Genomic DNA, 15930 nt, shown 5'->3' on the forward strand with positions numbered 1-15930 from the left:
ACCTGGACAACACAACGAAAATCACAGAATATACCAGATAATTTTCATTTTAAATTATGCTATTAGTAATTCAAACCTATGACACACAATGTCAACCCATCAAATACAATTCATTTGCTCATTTCCGTTTGCCACTCACCATTTGCTATGTCAGTACTTTATAAATATGAAGAATTTTTTAAAAAGAGGTTAGAAAAATCAATAAACTAAGTGCTTTTTAAAGTCTTAGCTGCAACGAGACTTTGGCAATTCAAAATTTTCTAAAATATTGTTTAAAACTGTATTAATTCATTCCATGTCCCTCCCCCTCTGTTTCTTTACACTATAAAAAGCAAGCCCTTCTTCACATTTCCTTTGGAAATTTCAGCAGGAAAGAGCAGAGACAGACACACATGTATACAAACAACAAGTGACAAGATTGTTCATGCAGTAACCAAAAAACATTATATATACACACACACAGAAGGTGTGTACCAAGGAAAAGACCATGTGTATTTTTGCAATATAACCATCACTGCAACTGGCTGGAATGTGACAAGAATTAGGAAACTAGCAACTAAAAGCATATAGGATTATTATTTTCAATTTCTGTTAAAAAAAAGTTTTTTAAAAAGCTTTAACTATCTTACTGTATTAACCAGGGGTCGGCAACCTCCGGCCCGCGGGCCAGATGCGGCCCGCGGAGGCCTGGCGACCGGCCCCTGGCTGCTGTTGCCGCCGCTGCCGCCCGTCGCAGCTTTTCGCCGCTCTGGGCGCCGCCATTTTGCCGTCGCTGGGGCCCTCCGACGGCGGCAGGGGGCCTCTGGGAGGCCCGTTGCCTTCGCTGGGGTCCTCCAGGAGGGCTCCGGTGGCGGCAGCGGGCCCCTGGGAGGCCCGTTGCCTTCACTGGGGTCCTCCAGGAGGGCTCCGTCGGCGGCAGTGGGCCCCTGGGAAGCCCGTTGCCTTCGCTGGGGCCTCCATGAGGGCTCCGACGGTGGCAGTGGACCCCTGGGAGGCCAGTTGCCTTCGCTGGGGCCCTCCAGGAGGGCTCCTGCGACGGCAGCCGGCCTCCCAGAGACCCGTTGCCTTCGCTGGGGTCCTCCAGGAGGGCTCCGGCGGCGGCAGCGGGCCCCTGGGAGGCCAGCTGCCGTCACAGGGGCCCTCCAGGAGGGCTCCGATGGCGGCAGCGGGCCCCTGGGAGGCCAGTTGCCATCGCTGGGGCCCTTCAGGAGGGCTCCTGCGGCGGCGGCGGGCCTCTGGCGTCAGGGGCCGGCAAAGACGGGGAGGCCTCCAGCGCTGGCGATCCCCACCGGCTCTTTCCCGGCCTCTGACAGGGCCTGGGGCCCCGTCAGGGACCGTCAAAGAGGAGGTGGCCTGGCCCCCAGGGGCGGAAGCTCCGCCTCAGGGGTGGAAACTCCGCCCTGGGGTGGAAGCTCCACCCCCGGAGGGTGGAGGCTCCACCCCGGCACGCAGCCCCGCCCCCGGGGGGTGGAAGCTTCACCTCCCCGGCTTCGGCCCCCCAGTTGTCTGAGGGACAGCAACCCGGCCCCCGGCTCAAAAAGGTTGCCTACCCCTGGTATTAACAATTACAGGGCTACATGACTTTTTCTGCAATTTAAAAAGGAAGCAGTTTTTGAAAAAAAATATGGGAGTCAATCAGTCGAAAGGGCTACAATCTAATCAGAGTTTATCACTTTAAATTCAAACTAAAGAATTAGGCAGGCACTAAAATGTATGCTACTAAAGTCAATGGTTCTTAAAAATGCTCAACTGTGGATAAGCCATATACAAAACACTTTAATATAGTTGCTTTAATATCCTGTAAGGATTTTCAATATGTTATCTAAATATATCCATTAGCTCTGTTGTCCTTTTCATCTCTATAGCACTTAGTGTATAAATATATCAAGGGGTAGCCATCTTGGGCATGTACAATAACATCCAAATCTACAAAGGTGATACCTTTTCTAAACCAACCAAAATGCAGAAAATACATGCAAGCATTCAAAGCTCCACTGGCTTCTTCATCTGGCAACTACTTTAAAAATCAAATGTAAAAAAAATCTTCATAGTATTCATAAAGTGTAAAAGCTCACTTCTTTAATTTTCATTTCAAGTGCAGGGAGAAACAAGTGATATGTACAATAAAATGTTCAGGGTTCATGTTAGCTATGCCCTCACATCCAGGAAATCCCACTCATATGGGATTCCCCGACAGACACTCTGCTTTCTTTGGCCACTGAGAATGCTGGGTCCCTTCACAGGGTTTTCCCCAAAAGCTTTTTAAAATGTTTCTGTTAACCTTGGGCTTTCCCCAAACCTGCCCACACCTCCCACAGGTGTCTGGTGTTATTACTTTAGCTAAGCAAGATCAATTCTGCAGGATAAGCTTGCTATTAATATATAGCAAATTTTCCCCAATGGCTAAATAAATATAGATTTTTTTTCCAGATTCACTTCTAATACTCTCTCTGCTAAGTAACTAATGGTAGTGCTATATGGCCCAAACAATTAAAATGCTGAAAACACAAGTCACAAGATAGTTCAAGGAGGCTCTTTCATTGAGGATTATTAGTACCTTCACAAGCAAGCTTCATTATTATGGTCACTTACAAAAACACACTCTTGTTTTTGGAAAATTGTGGACAGCAAAGCAGCTGTGGACGGCAAAGCAGCTTTCTAGCATAAAGAATATTTGAAAAAAACAAAACCACAAATACAGGCTGAAAAATATAAAAGTGAAAGGTTAAGTATCTTTGTTACCAGAAAAGCAAACACAATGAACTGTAAGTGGGAACTATAGTAACTACACCCACCTGCTTCCTTCAGATATTGCCAGCATTATAGAACTGAAAAATATAACCAGAGGAGCTGGAAAATCCCCTATTACAAACATCTTTTGTTGACAATTCATGTACATTCTATAAAGCTTCCAGGGCACTGTAGTATGAAACATTTCTATGCTGCACAAATACAAGTGCAAACTTCAGATAAGGTTCCCTTGATTTTAAGGCAAGTAGTAAATGCCTAAAACTCTGTTACCAGTTGCCTTGTGAGGAGGATCCTGATGTCATTTCAGTTAAATATTTTATTTTATTTCCAATATTACTTTGAAATTTTATTACTTCAAGCTTACTTTTAAGGTTGCTTAGAAAGAATTGTATCCCAAAAGCCAACATATAAGCGACAGGCAGACTGTGCATTATAACTTGAGATTTCTTTTCTAGCAAACTGTTCTTTATACTCTATTGAAAAACACTTGGAAATCTTATTGAGCTTTACTTAGAAACTGAATCAAATACTTTAATTCTGCAACAATGATTATGAGCATAAAGCTTCAGCAAAATGAATGCTGTAACATCAAACAAGATGTGCTACCTACAAAACAGAACACATACTTTCAAGGAAAAAGCTGCATGTGGCACGCTCACACAGACTCAGTCACAGTTTACAAACTTATTATACTGTACAAAGGAAATGTTAATAGTTAATCACTCTAAAACCAAAGTTGTGGTTTTTGGTAAAAAAAAAAACTTCATCGGTGGAGCCCTGAGGCAAAATCTATTGATCAACAATCCTATTACAATTACTTGGGTTTAAGATTTCAATCTAATTTGTCATGGAAAACTCATTTTGTTGCTACTAAGCTAAAATCATCCCTCTCTATAAATTCTCTGTTGAAATTTCATAGACTTCAAGGTCATTTAGTGGCGTTTGCTATTGAGGTTTATCAAAGAAAAATTCTTCCTCGGTTATTATATGGAGCAGAAATTTGGGGTACAACAGTGTCTCAAATTTAGAAATTGTTCAGAACTTATTTTTAAGATCCCTATTGGCTGTTCCTAAGTGTACCCCTGTCTCTTTTCTGAGAGCAGAAACAGGCCAAACTACCCTTCCAGCTGGTACACATACCGTTCTTGCCTTCTACCGGTTAAAGTTGTTATCCATGAGTGACTCCAGGCTCCCCAAAAAATGGTTTTTTTAGAACAAATATCTGTTAACTCTTCAAGCTCCTGGGTATCTATAGTTAGAACAATACTGCAGAGCTATGAGATTAATGTGGATTCACTTCCAAATTATGCCACTCGTCGAGTCAAGCAACTGATTAAAGAGAAAATTTATCTTGCTTCCAAATGGGCCGGCCGATCTTCTTTCACTCTCGAACTCTTCTTTTTCTTTTTGGTACCCATTGTACAAGACATCGTTTGGGTTACTTTATTAATCTTACTCTGTCCCCTGCTAGAAAAGCATTTACTGCTCTAAGGTACCAATGTATGCCTTCTGCCTATTTGGCAGGCAGATATAATAGCACTCCTGTCCATCTAAGACTATGTATCTGCAAAACCGGGGAAGTGGAGAATATCGAACATTACCTTTTACACTGTCCTCTTTATATATATCTCCTAGACAAAGGTATCTTGAATGTATTTTAAAATCCCTTTCTGATAGATCTTGCTTTCAGCAGATTTGTGTCCTTTTGGCCGGCAACAATGTATTTGTTACTTCTATGGTAGCAAAATTTGGTTTAGCTGCTAGCAAGATTAGAATCAGTTTTCTCGATCGGAATGACAGCTAGAACCATTCTAGTTTTATGCTTTTATTATTTTATCATTTATGATGTATTATTGTTTTTTGTTGATGGGTCTCTCTTATTAATTTTACCATGTTGTTTTATTTGTGGTTTTTGGGCCTCTGTGTGTGTGTGTGTGTGTGTGTACATACATACATACACACACAAATACATACATACATACTGTTTTCGTATTTACCGTTTGGATCTATTTTATATTGTGACGGCTTTTAGCTTTTAACAATAAATTTCTATTCTATTCTTAAACATATTATACTAAAGTTATGGTGATGACAACAGGATATTTCAAGGAGGAAGACTTTACAATAACCTTTATTAAAAATCTTCACAACAGTCAGTCTCACAGTTGCCCAGTCCTCCACATACTAGACACTGCTTGATACTAAAGGAGGAGCAGCAGAAAGCATTTAACTACCACTCTTTTTTCTTTGTTGAGAGAAAATGTGATTCTGTCTTCATCTGCTAACACAGAGAGCAGATAAGCAACTAGAACTTTGCTCTTGATGCAGGGAAGTTGTTTTATTCTTGCACAGTATGTAAAATAACAAGCATTACAGAAGAATTTTACTGACATGGTGGGTCTCTGAATGGATGTTGGCAAGACTCAGATCCAACTCATATGCATTTAGAGCTCCTCTCCCCAATTGCCCCATGGCTACGTAATAGGAACCTAAATATCCTAAGGTACCAGATCCAATCTGATTTTGGAAGCTAAGCAGGGTCAGCCCTCCTTAGTACCTCCTAATATAGTTTTTTATGGGTGTTTTGGGCTATGTGGCCATGTTCTAGAAGAGTTTATTCCTGATGTTTCAAAAGCATCTGTGGCTGGCATCTCCAAAGGATAGATGCCAGCCACAAATGCTGGCGAAACATCATGAATAGACTCTTCTAGAACATGGCCACATAGCCTGAAAAAAACACAAAAAAACTATGAATGCCAGCCATGAAAGCCTTCAACTTCACTCTTGAGTATTCTTTGCCTAAGAAAACCCTATAAAATTCATGGGGTCACCATAAGTTGACAGGCATGAAGGCACATACACATATGTGTAACAGGAAAAGTAACATATGAACCAGAAGTACCACACAACCACACAAGTAAAATCACAAACAGTAAAAACACACACACACACACACAACAATGTCTGCTAGACAATCTATAAATTCAGAAGTATTGGGCAATATATTATTTCTGTACATGCATATACCAACAACAGGCAGACAGCATCAGGCCTAAATAATCACAATTAAGAAGAAACATACAGAACTTTTTTATTAATCAGGTGAATTAACCTTTATTTTAAAATACTCTTATACCACAACATAATTCTTATTTTAAAAAATTAAGATGATTTTAATTTCATATAGTCAACCATATCACCAACATACAGCCAATGTGCTGTACAGTCGGCCCTTCTTATACAGAGATTTTTTATACACGGTTTCAAGCATCCACAGTTTGAAAATGTTTTTAAAAAAGTATAAATTTCAAATATCAAACCCTGATTTGACATTTTTTTATAAGGGACACCATTATGCCCTGCCATTAGATTTAATGGGACTTGAGCATCCACAGATTTTGTAATCCGCGGGGGATCTTGGAACCAAACCCCAGCATATAACAAGGGTCCACTGTACTGTTTGAAGTGTTGGACTAGGACATTGGAAGACCAAAGTTCAGATCCCAGCTCAGTCATGAAAACCCACTGGGTGACCCTGGACAAGGCACACTCTCTGAGCCTCAGAGGATGGCAATGGCAAAACCCCTCTGAAGAAACTTGCCAGGAAAAGCCCATGATTGGATCGCCTTAGGGAGAACAGCCAACCAACAACATATGAACAATACTAAAACCATATGATAAAACAGCAGCAAACCCTAAAACATACACCCATGCACATGCAGAGCACAGCAGCAGCCTCAACTATTTTCAACAAAGACATTCACAACAATTAAATAAATTCAATGAGAAAAAAAAGTGATTCTGCAACCTTCCCAAGTGGCAAGAGAAGCCATACAAATCCGTAATGATAACTGGCCAAGCCCTATGCTTTAGTTCAAGGGAAATAGAGTCAGCATACAGCCTGGCGCAACACCAACCCTATCTATTTAATGTATCTCAGCCTCTCCTATTGTCTTCCCTTCAAGAACAACTAATATGCACAAAAGTGCAGCAAGAGCAGTTATGTTAACACTATTCCCACAGCATAAAACAAAGCCTAGCTTTCTGCCCCACCATTATGCCTGTTGGGGAAAATTAAGGGTAACTTTTTCTGGAGCCGGCTAGTCCACACTGTACATTCTAAAAGAATTATAAAAACATCAAATATATATATAGCTGCTGTCAAGGGTAGAAAGAACCATCTGTGGATGTTGGTAATAACATGCCTACTTTTGGACTTAAGGAACAATTCCATGGACAATAAACATGACTTTTAACACAACAGTATCAAAAGATGCAGAAATAAAACCTCAAAAAGAAGAGGGGAAGGAGGAGGAGAAGCCTCCCATATTCCCATTGTGCATGACTGCTGTACACTTCCATATGAGAATATAAAAATGTATACCGTATATAGAATCAAACAAGTATATATAGAATCAAACATATAACCGCTGATAATGCAACAGCCATCAAAAAATAAATTAGTTGATATTTTCAATAACATCTTATGTGATCCAGCTTTAACCTGAACTTGCTAGTGAGACACAAAAGGAAAAACAAATAGGTCATAGGCATATATCAACCATCAGCACTGGGCATTAAAACATACTTGAAAGGCTCACATTTGGCTTTAAAAATAAAACGCATTTTATAAACTACCTTTTTTTTACTGATGCCTCTCTGCCTCTTTATAAAACTGAGATTAAGATACATAAGAAGGAAGTATTATTTATAGTTCAGAAGCTTAATCCATTTTTTGTACTTCAAATTGAAAGTTCCAGGCCAGGCACAGTGAAAGCAATGTAGATTTCTATTCTTTTGAGGTAAATTAAAATAGTCATCATGTCTCACTTCAATTTGCTTAATCTTTTCCAAATTATAAACACCAGCATGTGCACATACACTTGACACTAAGATGTAACACAATGCAAACGCACAGAAAATGTAACAAAAAGTTCACTAATTCAAACATAGACTTATCATTAACAATTATATTTATATCCTGTCTTTTATCCAAAATTAGGACTCAAAGTGACTTAGAAAATAAAACAAATGCAATACATGACATGATTAAATAATTTCAGATAAAACAGAGGAAGATTAACCATTACCAATGGTAATGTGAGAGACATATCTGTAGCTCACAAAAGAATTACAAATTAATTGCATATTGCAAATGTTTTTGTTGTTGTTTACATGAATTAGGCAGCATGGGCATGGAGTACCTAAAATTCCTAATACAGAGCATTTCTTATTCCAGTTTCTTGATATTATCTAAGCAATATATTTCAGAAGTTTGGTTTGTGGGTTTGTTTGTTTGTTTCTTGAGATTATGTGCTTATTATGAGATCTGAGGAGCAATAATATTCTGAGGACTGTATTCCAAAAATTAATTCTTCCATTCTCTTGTCTATAGACATGAGCCCTAGTTTTTCAAAATTTTACTGATATAAGAAATTGCTGGGAGAGTATATTATAAACTAGATAAAAGGCACAAATCTGTAGTACCAAGTGATTCCTTCCACCATCTATTGAAATACTCCACACTTTGATGTTTAACATTTCTTACCACAATCATTTCAGAAGGCTCCAATACAATACACTCGCAACCTCGTTTTCCTCCAGATTGCTTGCCAAAACTGTGGAGAAAAAAAAACGTAGCAAACTGTTAGTTTGCATTAACCATCAGCATAACAGTAAACAGACAAGGAAAAAAATGCAGTAACATTGACAAATATTTCAATGTGAAAGAGTACCTTGTAACCCGCTTTGATCTTCTTTGGAAAAGCGGGCTATAAATAAACAGTATTATTATTATTATTATTATTATTATTATTATTATTATATTTAATAATATTTCACATGACCATGTAAGGAGCAATACAATCTTCCAATGAATCATTATAACATAAGCATGATAAAGCATCAAGCGGTATTACAGTTGGCCCTTCTTATAAACGGATTTTTTATCCATGGATTCAAGCATACACCGTTTGAAAATGTTTTTAAAAAAGTATAAATATCAAATATCAAACCTTGATTTTCCATTTTTTATAAGGGGCACCATTTTGCTATGTCATTATATTTAATGGGACTTGAGCATACACGGATTTTGTTATACACAGGGAATCTTGGAACCAAACCCCAGCGTATAATAAGGGTCCACTGTACATAAGTTCACGTCTTTATAGCATGGATCGCCCATCAGGACCCCAAAGTGATGTGTATTTTTGTGTGTATCTGTCTGTGACACACTTTTAAAACTGATTTTAAACATTTTAAAATGCAAATTTAAAACTAGTATCATCAGCTAAGAGCTCAGACTAAATCCCAGAACTCCAGATGACCTCTCCCAGCACCTTCAAGTTAATATTTAAAAGCACAGTGACAGTACTGAACCCTGACTTTATGTTACAAAGTGCATGGAAAAAATAATTTTCCCAAGGGGTAGCCATGTTAGTCTATTGCAGCAAAACCCCAAAATAAATTCAAAATAAAATCAAAATAGTTAAATAAAAATCTTGAATCCTCTTAAAGACTAACCTGCGTATTATGGTATAATTTCTCATAGACTACCTCAGGTCCGTGAATTTTTGTTATTGATATTGTTCAGGAAAAAGGAGTAAACAGTGAGATCAGAAGTTAGAGGGTGGAGCTATGATATCCCTCCCAGACATATCCCCCTTCCCTCCCTTCCCCTCAGGTCCCCTGTTGAACCGGCCAGTTACTTGATGTTTTTATTAAATCCATTTAACTGTTGGTAACATATGTTTGTTCATACAGTTTGCTCCTCTCATATGATATTGTTGGTATTTGACGTGCATTTTTTATTGGTAATATGACATGTTGGTTCACTGATTGTCATTTTGCTTCATGGGGCATACAATGGGTCGATGGTGCCACTGATCGCTTGTGTGATCGATTTGTAGATGGCTATCAAAAAAATTATGGTCAGCAACAGTGTTGACCTGGACCCTCCCCTATCTCCACATCAGTGTGCAGACAGCACACAGATGTGATAGTTTGCTCTTTCTGGCTTGAATCTGGGCAATCTGGGATTTATTTTGCTCCAATGTTAAGGCCCAGAGCGCAACTTGGGACTGTTTTCCTGCCATTTCAGCCACGTATGTCATATGCACAGACAAGTTCTGCAATTGGACAGGAGCCATTTGTTTCAAGCCATGATGACAAACATCATGTATTCTGCCATAAGGGAACAAATGCCTGCGAGAGTTTGCCACTGAATTATATGAATTTGCTTCTAAATATGTATAGGCCTGTGGGGCATGGTGGCTCAGCGGTTAAGATGCTGACTCTGATGATCACACGGATGGCAGGTTGGCAGTTTGAGACCCAAGTACTGCATGATAGAGTGAGCTCCCATCATGAGTCAACCTAGCAGTTCAAAAGCATGTAAAAGTGCAAGTATATAAACAGGTACCAATTTGGTGGGAAGGTAAAAGCATTCCATACAGTCTTGCTGGCTACATGATCACGGAGATGTCTTTGATATCACTGGCTCCCTCAGTTTAGTAACAGAGATGAACATTGCCCACTACAGCCAGACACAACTAGATATTCATGTCAAAGGAAAACTTTTATTTGTTATGTATAGGCCTAAACTACAATAAAGCATATTTTCCATTATGAAGATCCTATAGAACCTAACTCAAAACACACTATTTGCTTCACCATGCAAAGACAGCTGATGAAAATATAAACAGTCTTTCAAGCAGAAGAACACCACTTCAGTGCCAACTATGTAAGACGTTAGCTGCATAAACCTAATTAACATTTGTGGGGTTTGTTACATAAAAAGTGGATTCTAGGAAGCACTCCAGTAGAGGCCTCTTTTGAAATTCAAACAGCAATTTCAGAGAGAAAATGTTGTTAGGAAGACAGCAGGAAAAGAAAGAATTGAACTTCTCCTTCCCAAATGCCATAGCTCTCCCCTAAGGCTACCTTTTTGCATAACAAGAAAAATTACATACACTAATTACAATCAGACAATTATTGTGACATATAGTTTTGCCCTCTGATGATGAGTGGAGATGGCTGAAGTTGGCTTCATTAGGATCTTCTTAACAGGAAACATGTGTTCAGCCCAATCCAATACATGTTTACTTAGAGGTAAGTTTCACGAGTTCAAGGGTGCTTGCAAGTTAACATAACAAGACACATATGCATTAATCATATTCACACAATTACATTTTGTCCAGTTTGGTCCGAGATGATCTTGCTAGCAAAGACTGATTATTCCTCTCATTTCCTATAGATATCATCACAACTCATACAAATAAATGTTCTACCCTATATGTCATTGCTAACATGAACATCTAATTCATGCAATGCTTTCACCCAAAAGAACAGAGAAGTAGACCTTTAAACAGAGCCCATTTGGAAATTCTACCACAATATTTTAACAAATGTTTGGGAGCTGTTGTATACTTCACAGTTGCTTAGTCAATCACATTATCAAGTGATTACAACAGTTAGATAGAAGAGAGAATCATAAACCTAGTAAATTCTGTGCACTCTGAAAAAACAATATTGATATATACATTTTCTAGCACACAGTATTTATTTAAAATGGAAAGCATTTTGGAGGAATTAAAATACTCAAATTTATGTGAAAACAGTGCTATTGGTCTCAGAATGCAGGCTTCTGTTCTTTCATTGTAAAGTATTCAATCCCCTGCCAAACTAAAGTCCCTTCTGCAATGCTTGAGGAAGTGTATTTCTGATCACTAGTCTCTGGTGCTACATACATCATGAAATCTACAATGATTTTTTCTTCCAATTCTAAATTGCAGAAAAGGAATCCTCACATTTCAGAGTTACAGTATATACAGAACAAAAACCTCAAGAATGAAACAGAATTCTGTTATTTCTGCCTTGAACACCTTGAAAACCATAAGCATTTTACACACACACACACACACACACACACACACACACACACAGAGAGAGAGAGAGGAGAAACTCATGTAGTGTGACTAAAATAAATGAAAGTGTTGTTAGAACCAGCATTTAGGGAACTATATACTTAATTTCCATTAGAACCACCCAACCTTGGGTGAGGATAATTTTTCAGATATATTTCAAATAGTTTTTAGGACGAGTTTTGGTTCTGTAATTACATTCATTTCCCTGTGGGAAGATCTTCATCAGAAGAAAGACAGACTTAACGTCATTGTTGTTGGTTTTTTACTCTCGATTCCCTTGCTACCATCAACCATGGCATTCTTCTGACAATAGTTAATTTGGTATTGACTACCGTATATACTCGACTATAAGTCGACCTCATGTATAAGTCGAGGACAGGTTTGGGGGTCAAAATTAGGAATTTTGATATGACCCATCGATAAGTGAAGGGTAAAATTTAGGGGCATATAACAAAGGATGTAAAGGATGATGCAAAGGAAAACAAGGTCAAAGAACATACAAAATTCCAGCAGCTGATACTAAAGGTTGTATGGATGAGATAAACAGAGGGAGGTCAGTGCTTCCAGGGCAGATTATGGCCTTTCCTTTCATCAAGATATGGTTCCTTTTTTAAATAAGTATCAAAATATAGTACTTATACTGACCCAAGGATAAGCCGACACAAGTTTTTGGGGTCAATTTTTTGACTAAAATTTCTAGACTTATACATGCGTATATACAGTAAATAGCTTTGCAGTGGCTTCATGGCATTTATGTTCCAAGGTCCTCCGCACCTCTGTTTTTTCCACATGCTGTTTAACATCTACATAAAACTTCTACAGACATGAGGGGGGAGGGAGAGGGAGGAAAAGAAAGTATGAAAGAGAAAACTGCCAGGACATAGAATAATGGAATCATAGGCCCATTACAGACAGCCCAAAAGGGGCGGTCTTGGGCCGCTGCCGGTTGCAGCGCGGAGGAGCCGCAGCAGCCAAACCGTGCGACTCCTCTGCACTGCAAAAAAGGAGAGCGGAAATCACGCTCCTTCCGGCAACCCAGATGAGACGTTGCAAGTGCCAAAGCGCGCACTCACGACGTCTCTTTCTGGTTGGGACGTGCGGACGCAGAGCGTCCGCTACGTCAAGATGGCGGCCATCTGTATAGGGCACCGCCATTTTGACGTATCAATTACACGCGAGGGGCAAGGCGCGTCCGGAAGTGCCGCCCCTCGCACGTAATCACGGCACCTCTTGCGCCCGTCTGTAACGCGCCATAGAATTGTAGAGTTGGAAGAGACCACAGGGGCCATCCACTCCAACCCCCTGCCATGCAGGAAATCCAAATCAAAGCATCCCCGACAGATGGCCATCCAGCCTCTGCTTAAAGACCTCCAAGGAAGGAGACTCTATCACCCTCCGAGGGAGTGTGTTCCACTGTCGAACAGCCCTTACTGTCAGGAAGTTCTTCCTAATGTTGAGGTGGAATCTCTTTTCCTGTAGCTTGCATTCATTGTTCCGGGTCCTGTTCTCTGAAGCGGCAGAAAACAAGCTTGCTCCCTCCTCAACATGACATCCTTTCAAATATTTAAACAGGGCTATCATATCACCTCTTAACCTTCTCTTCTCCAGGCTAAACATCCCCAGCTCCCTAAGTCGTTCCTCATAGGGCATGGTTTCCAGACCCTTCACCATTTCAGTTGCCCTCCTTAGGACACGCTCCAGTTTCTCCACATCCTTTTTAAATTGTGGTGCCCAGAACTGGACACAATATTCCAGGTGGGGCCTAACCAAAGCAGAATACAGTGGCACTATTACTTCTCTTGATCGAGACACTATACTTTTATTGATGCAGCCTAAAATTGCTTTGGCCTTTTTAGCTGCCGCATCACACTGTTGACTCATGTTCAACTTATGGTCTACTTGGACTCTTAGATCCCTTTCACATGTTGTTTCGGTCAGCCAGGTATCCCCCATCCTATATCTGTGCATTTTATTTTTCCACCCTAAGTGTAGTACCTTACATTTCTCTGTGTTGAATTTCATTTTATTAGCTTTGGCCCAGCTTTCTAGTCTATTCAGGTCATTTTGAATTTTGATCCTGTCCTCTGGTGTATTAGCTATTCCTCCTAATTTGGTGTCATCTGCAAATTTGATTAGTATGCTCCCAATTCTGTCATCCAGGTCATTGATAAAGATGTTGAATAGCACTGGCCCCAGGACAGAGCCCTGTAGGACCCCACTGGTCACTTCTCTCCAGGATGAAAAGGTGCCATTGTTGAGCACCCTTTGCGTTTGGCCGGTCAACCAATTACAAATCCATGTAACAGTTACCTTGTCTAGCCCACATTTCACTAGCTTGTTTGCTAGAATGTCATAGGAAACCTTGTCAAAGGCCTTACTGAAATCAAGATATACTATATCCACAGCATTCCCTTTATCTACCAAGCTGGTAATTTTATCAAAGAAAGAGATCAGGTTTGTCTGGCATGACTTCTTTCTCTGAAACCCATGTTGACTTTTTGTGATTCTGGAATTGCTTTCTAGATGTTCACAGACTCTCTGTTTAATGATCTGCTCTAGAATCTTGCCTGGTATTGATGTCAGACTAACTGGATGATAATTGTTGGGATCCTCTTTTTTCCCCTTTTTGAAGATGGGGACAATGTTTGTCCTCCTCCAGTCTGCTGGGACTTCTCCTGTTCTCCAGGAGTTCTCAAAGATTATTGCCAATGGCTCCGATATTACATTTGCCAGTTCTTTTAATACCCTTGGATGTAGTTCATCTGGTCCTGGAAACTTAAATTCATTTAGATTAACATGGGCACGTTACAGACCGCCGAAAAGTGGTGGCCTGCACCCACCCCTTTCCCCGCCGGATCGGGGCCTCAGTGGCTAGAGCGCCAGTCGCTGAGGCCCTGATCCGCCACTTTCCAGGCCGCGGGGAAGCGGCAAAAGGCCCCTGAGGCCTGGAAAGGGGTGTCCTTGGGGCTTGAAGCCCCAAGGACACCCCGCGGCAGCGGGGAGGAGGAGAAAGGGGCTGCTTGGCCCCTTTTTCCTCTGCATCGCTGGGCGCAGCCATCTAAAGGCTGCGCCAGCTATGCAAGACCAGGAAGGAGTTCCATTTCGGAGCTCCTTCCTGAGCCGATGAAAGGGCGCACTAAGCGCCCTCGCACGGCGTGACAATGTCACGTCGTGCCACCTCGTTTGGAGGCGGCATATTCGTGACGCCATCATGGCGGCCCCCATGTAGATGGGGCGCCGCTATCTTGTACGTCCTCAGGACGTATTAGGCTTGGGGGCGTCAAGAAGTGACGCCCCTTTTTAAACCTAGGACATCCTGAGGATGTTCCTTATGGCGGTCTGTAACGCGCCAAGGTATTCCTGTACTATCTCTTTACTTATTCTGTACTGAAATGCCCCTATTCTGTCCTCTGCTCCATTATCCTCAGGTTGAGCACCCTTTTCCTTTTCTGAGAAGACTGAGGCAAAGAAGGTGTTGAGGAATTCTGCCTTTTCTCTGTCCCCTGTTAGCATTTTGCCATTTTCTCCACGCAGTGGCCCTACCATTTCATTCTTCTTACTTTTGCTGCGGACATATCCAAAAAAGCCCTTTTTGTTGTTCTTAACCTCTCTAGCAAGCCTGAGTTCATTCTGCGCTTTAGCTTTTCTGACTTTACCCCTACACATACCTGCTATTTCTTTGAATTCCTTTTTCATGATTTCCCTCTTTTTCTTTTTCTTATACATGTTCCGTTTAAAACCTAGCTCAGTTGAAAGTTCCTTAGTCATCCATCCTGGTTTCTTGAGACACCTCCCATTTTAATTTCTTACTGGAACTGTTTGAAATTGTGCCTTCAGTATCTCCCTTTTGAGGAAGTCCCATCCGTTCTGAACTCCTTTATCTTTTAGTATTTCTGACCACGGGATCACCCTCAATACCTCTCTAAGTTTACTGAAATCCGCTCTTCTAAAGTCGAGAATGCGTGTCTGACTATCCCTGACTTCTCCTTTCCATTGTATAACAAACTCCAGGAGAACATGGTCACTTCCACCTAAGGATCCCACCAAAACTGATGACTATTCATACACACATCCAGAAATATTCTCTAAACTCTGATGTCTGGAAGGAAATTGTATCATTCTAATTTCTGACTGATTTCTAATTTCAGAACTACATTCAGAACTACAAGAATATTTAACTGTCTTGAATAACAATTAAAAATATTAGGAATAAAGCACTGTAGAGCAATTAAATTCACTACACACAGTAGAACAC

At 40.5% G+C, this 15930-nt stretch overlaps 1 protein-coding gene across 12 annotated transcripts in view; it reads right to left on the bottom strand.

Moving 5' to 3' along the window:
* RAPGEF6 (Rap guanine nucleotide exchange factor 6) overlaps positions 1 to 15930 on the bottom strand; it is a 252173-nt gene that overhangs the window by 182282 nt on the left and 53961 nt on the right. For all 12 annotated transcript variants that reach the window (XM_089530351.1, XM_089530427.1, XM_089530390.1 and 9 more), the window contains one exon: positions 8300 to 8369. In XM_089530351.1, the coding sequence (XP_089386477.1) occupies positions 8300 to 8369 (70 nt within the window). The remainder of the gene's footprint in view (positions 1 to 8299; positions 8370 to 15930) is intronic.

The sequence above is a fragment of the Sceloporus occidentalis genome, unplaced genomic scaffold (assembly GCF_023333645.1).
Source record: "Sceloporus occidentalis isolate IW3139 unplaced genomic scaffold, rSceOcc1.0.p SCAF_1, whole genome shotgun sequence".
NCBI lineage: Eukaryota > Metazoa > Chordata > Lepidosauria > Squamata > Phrynosomatidae > Sceloporus > Sceloporus occidentalis.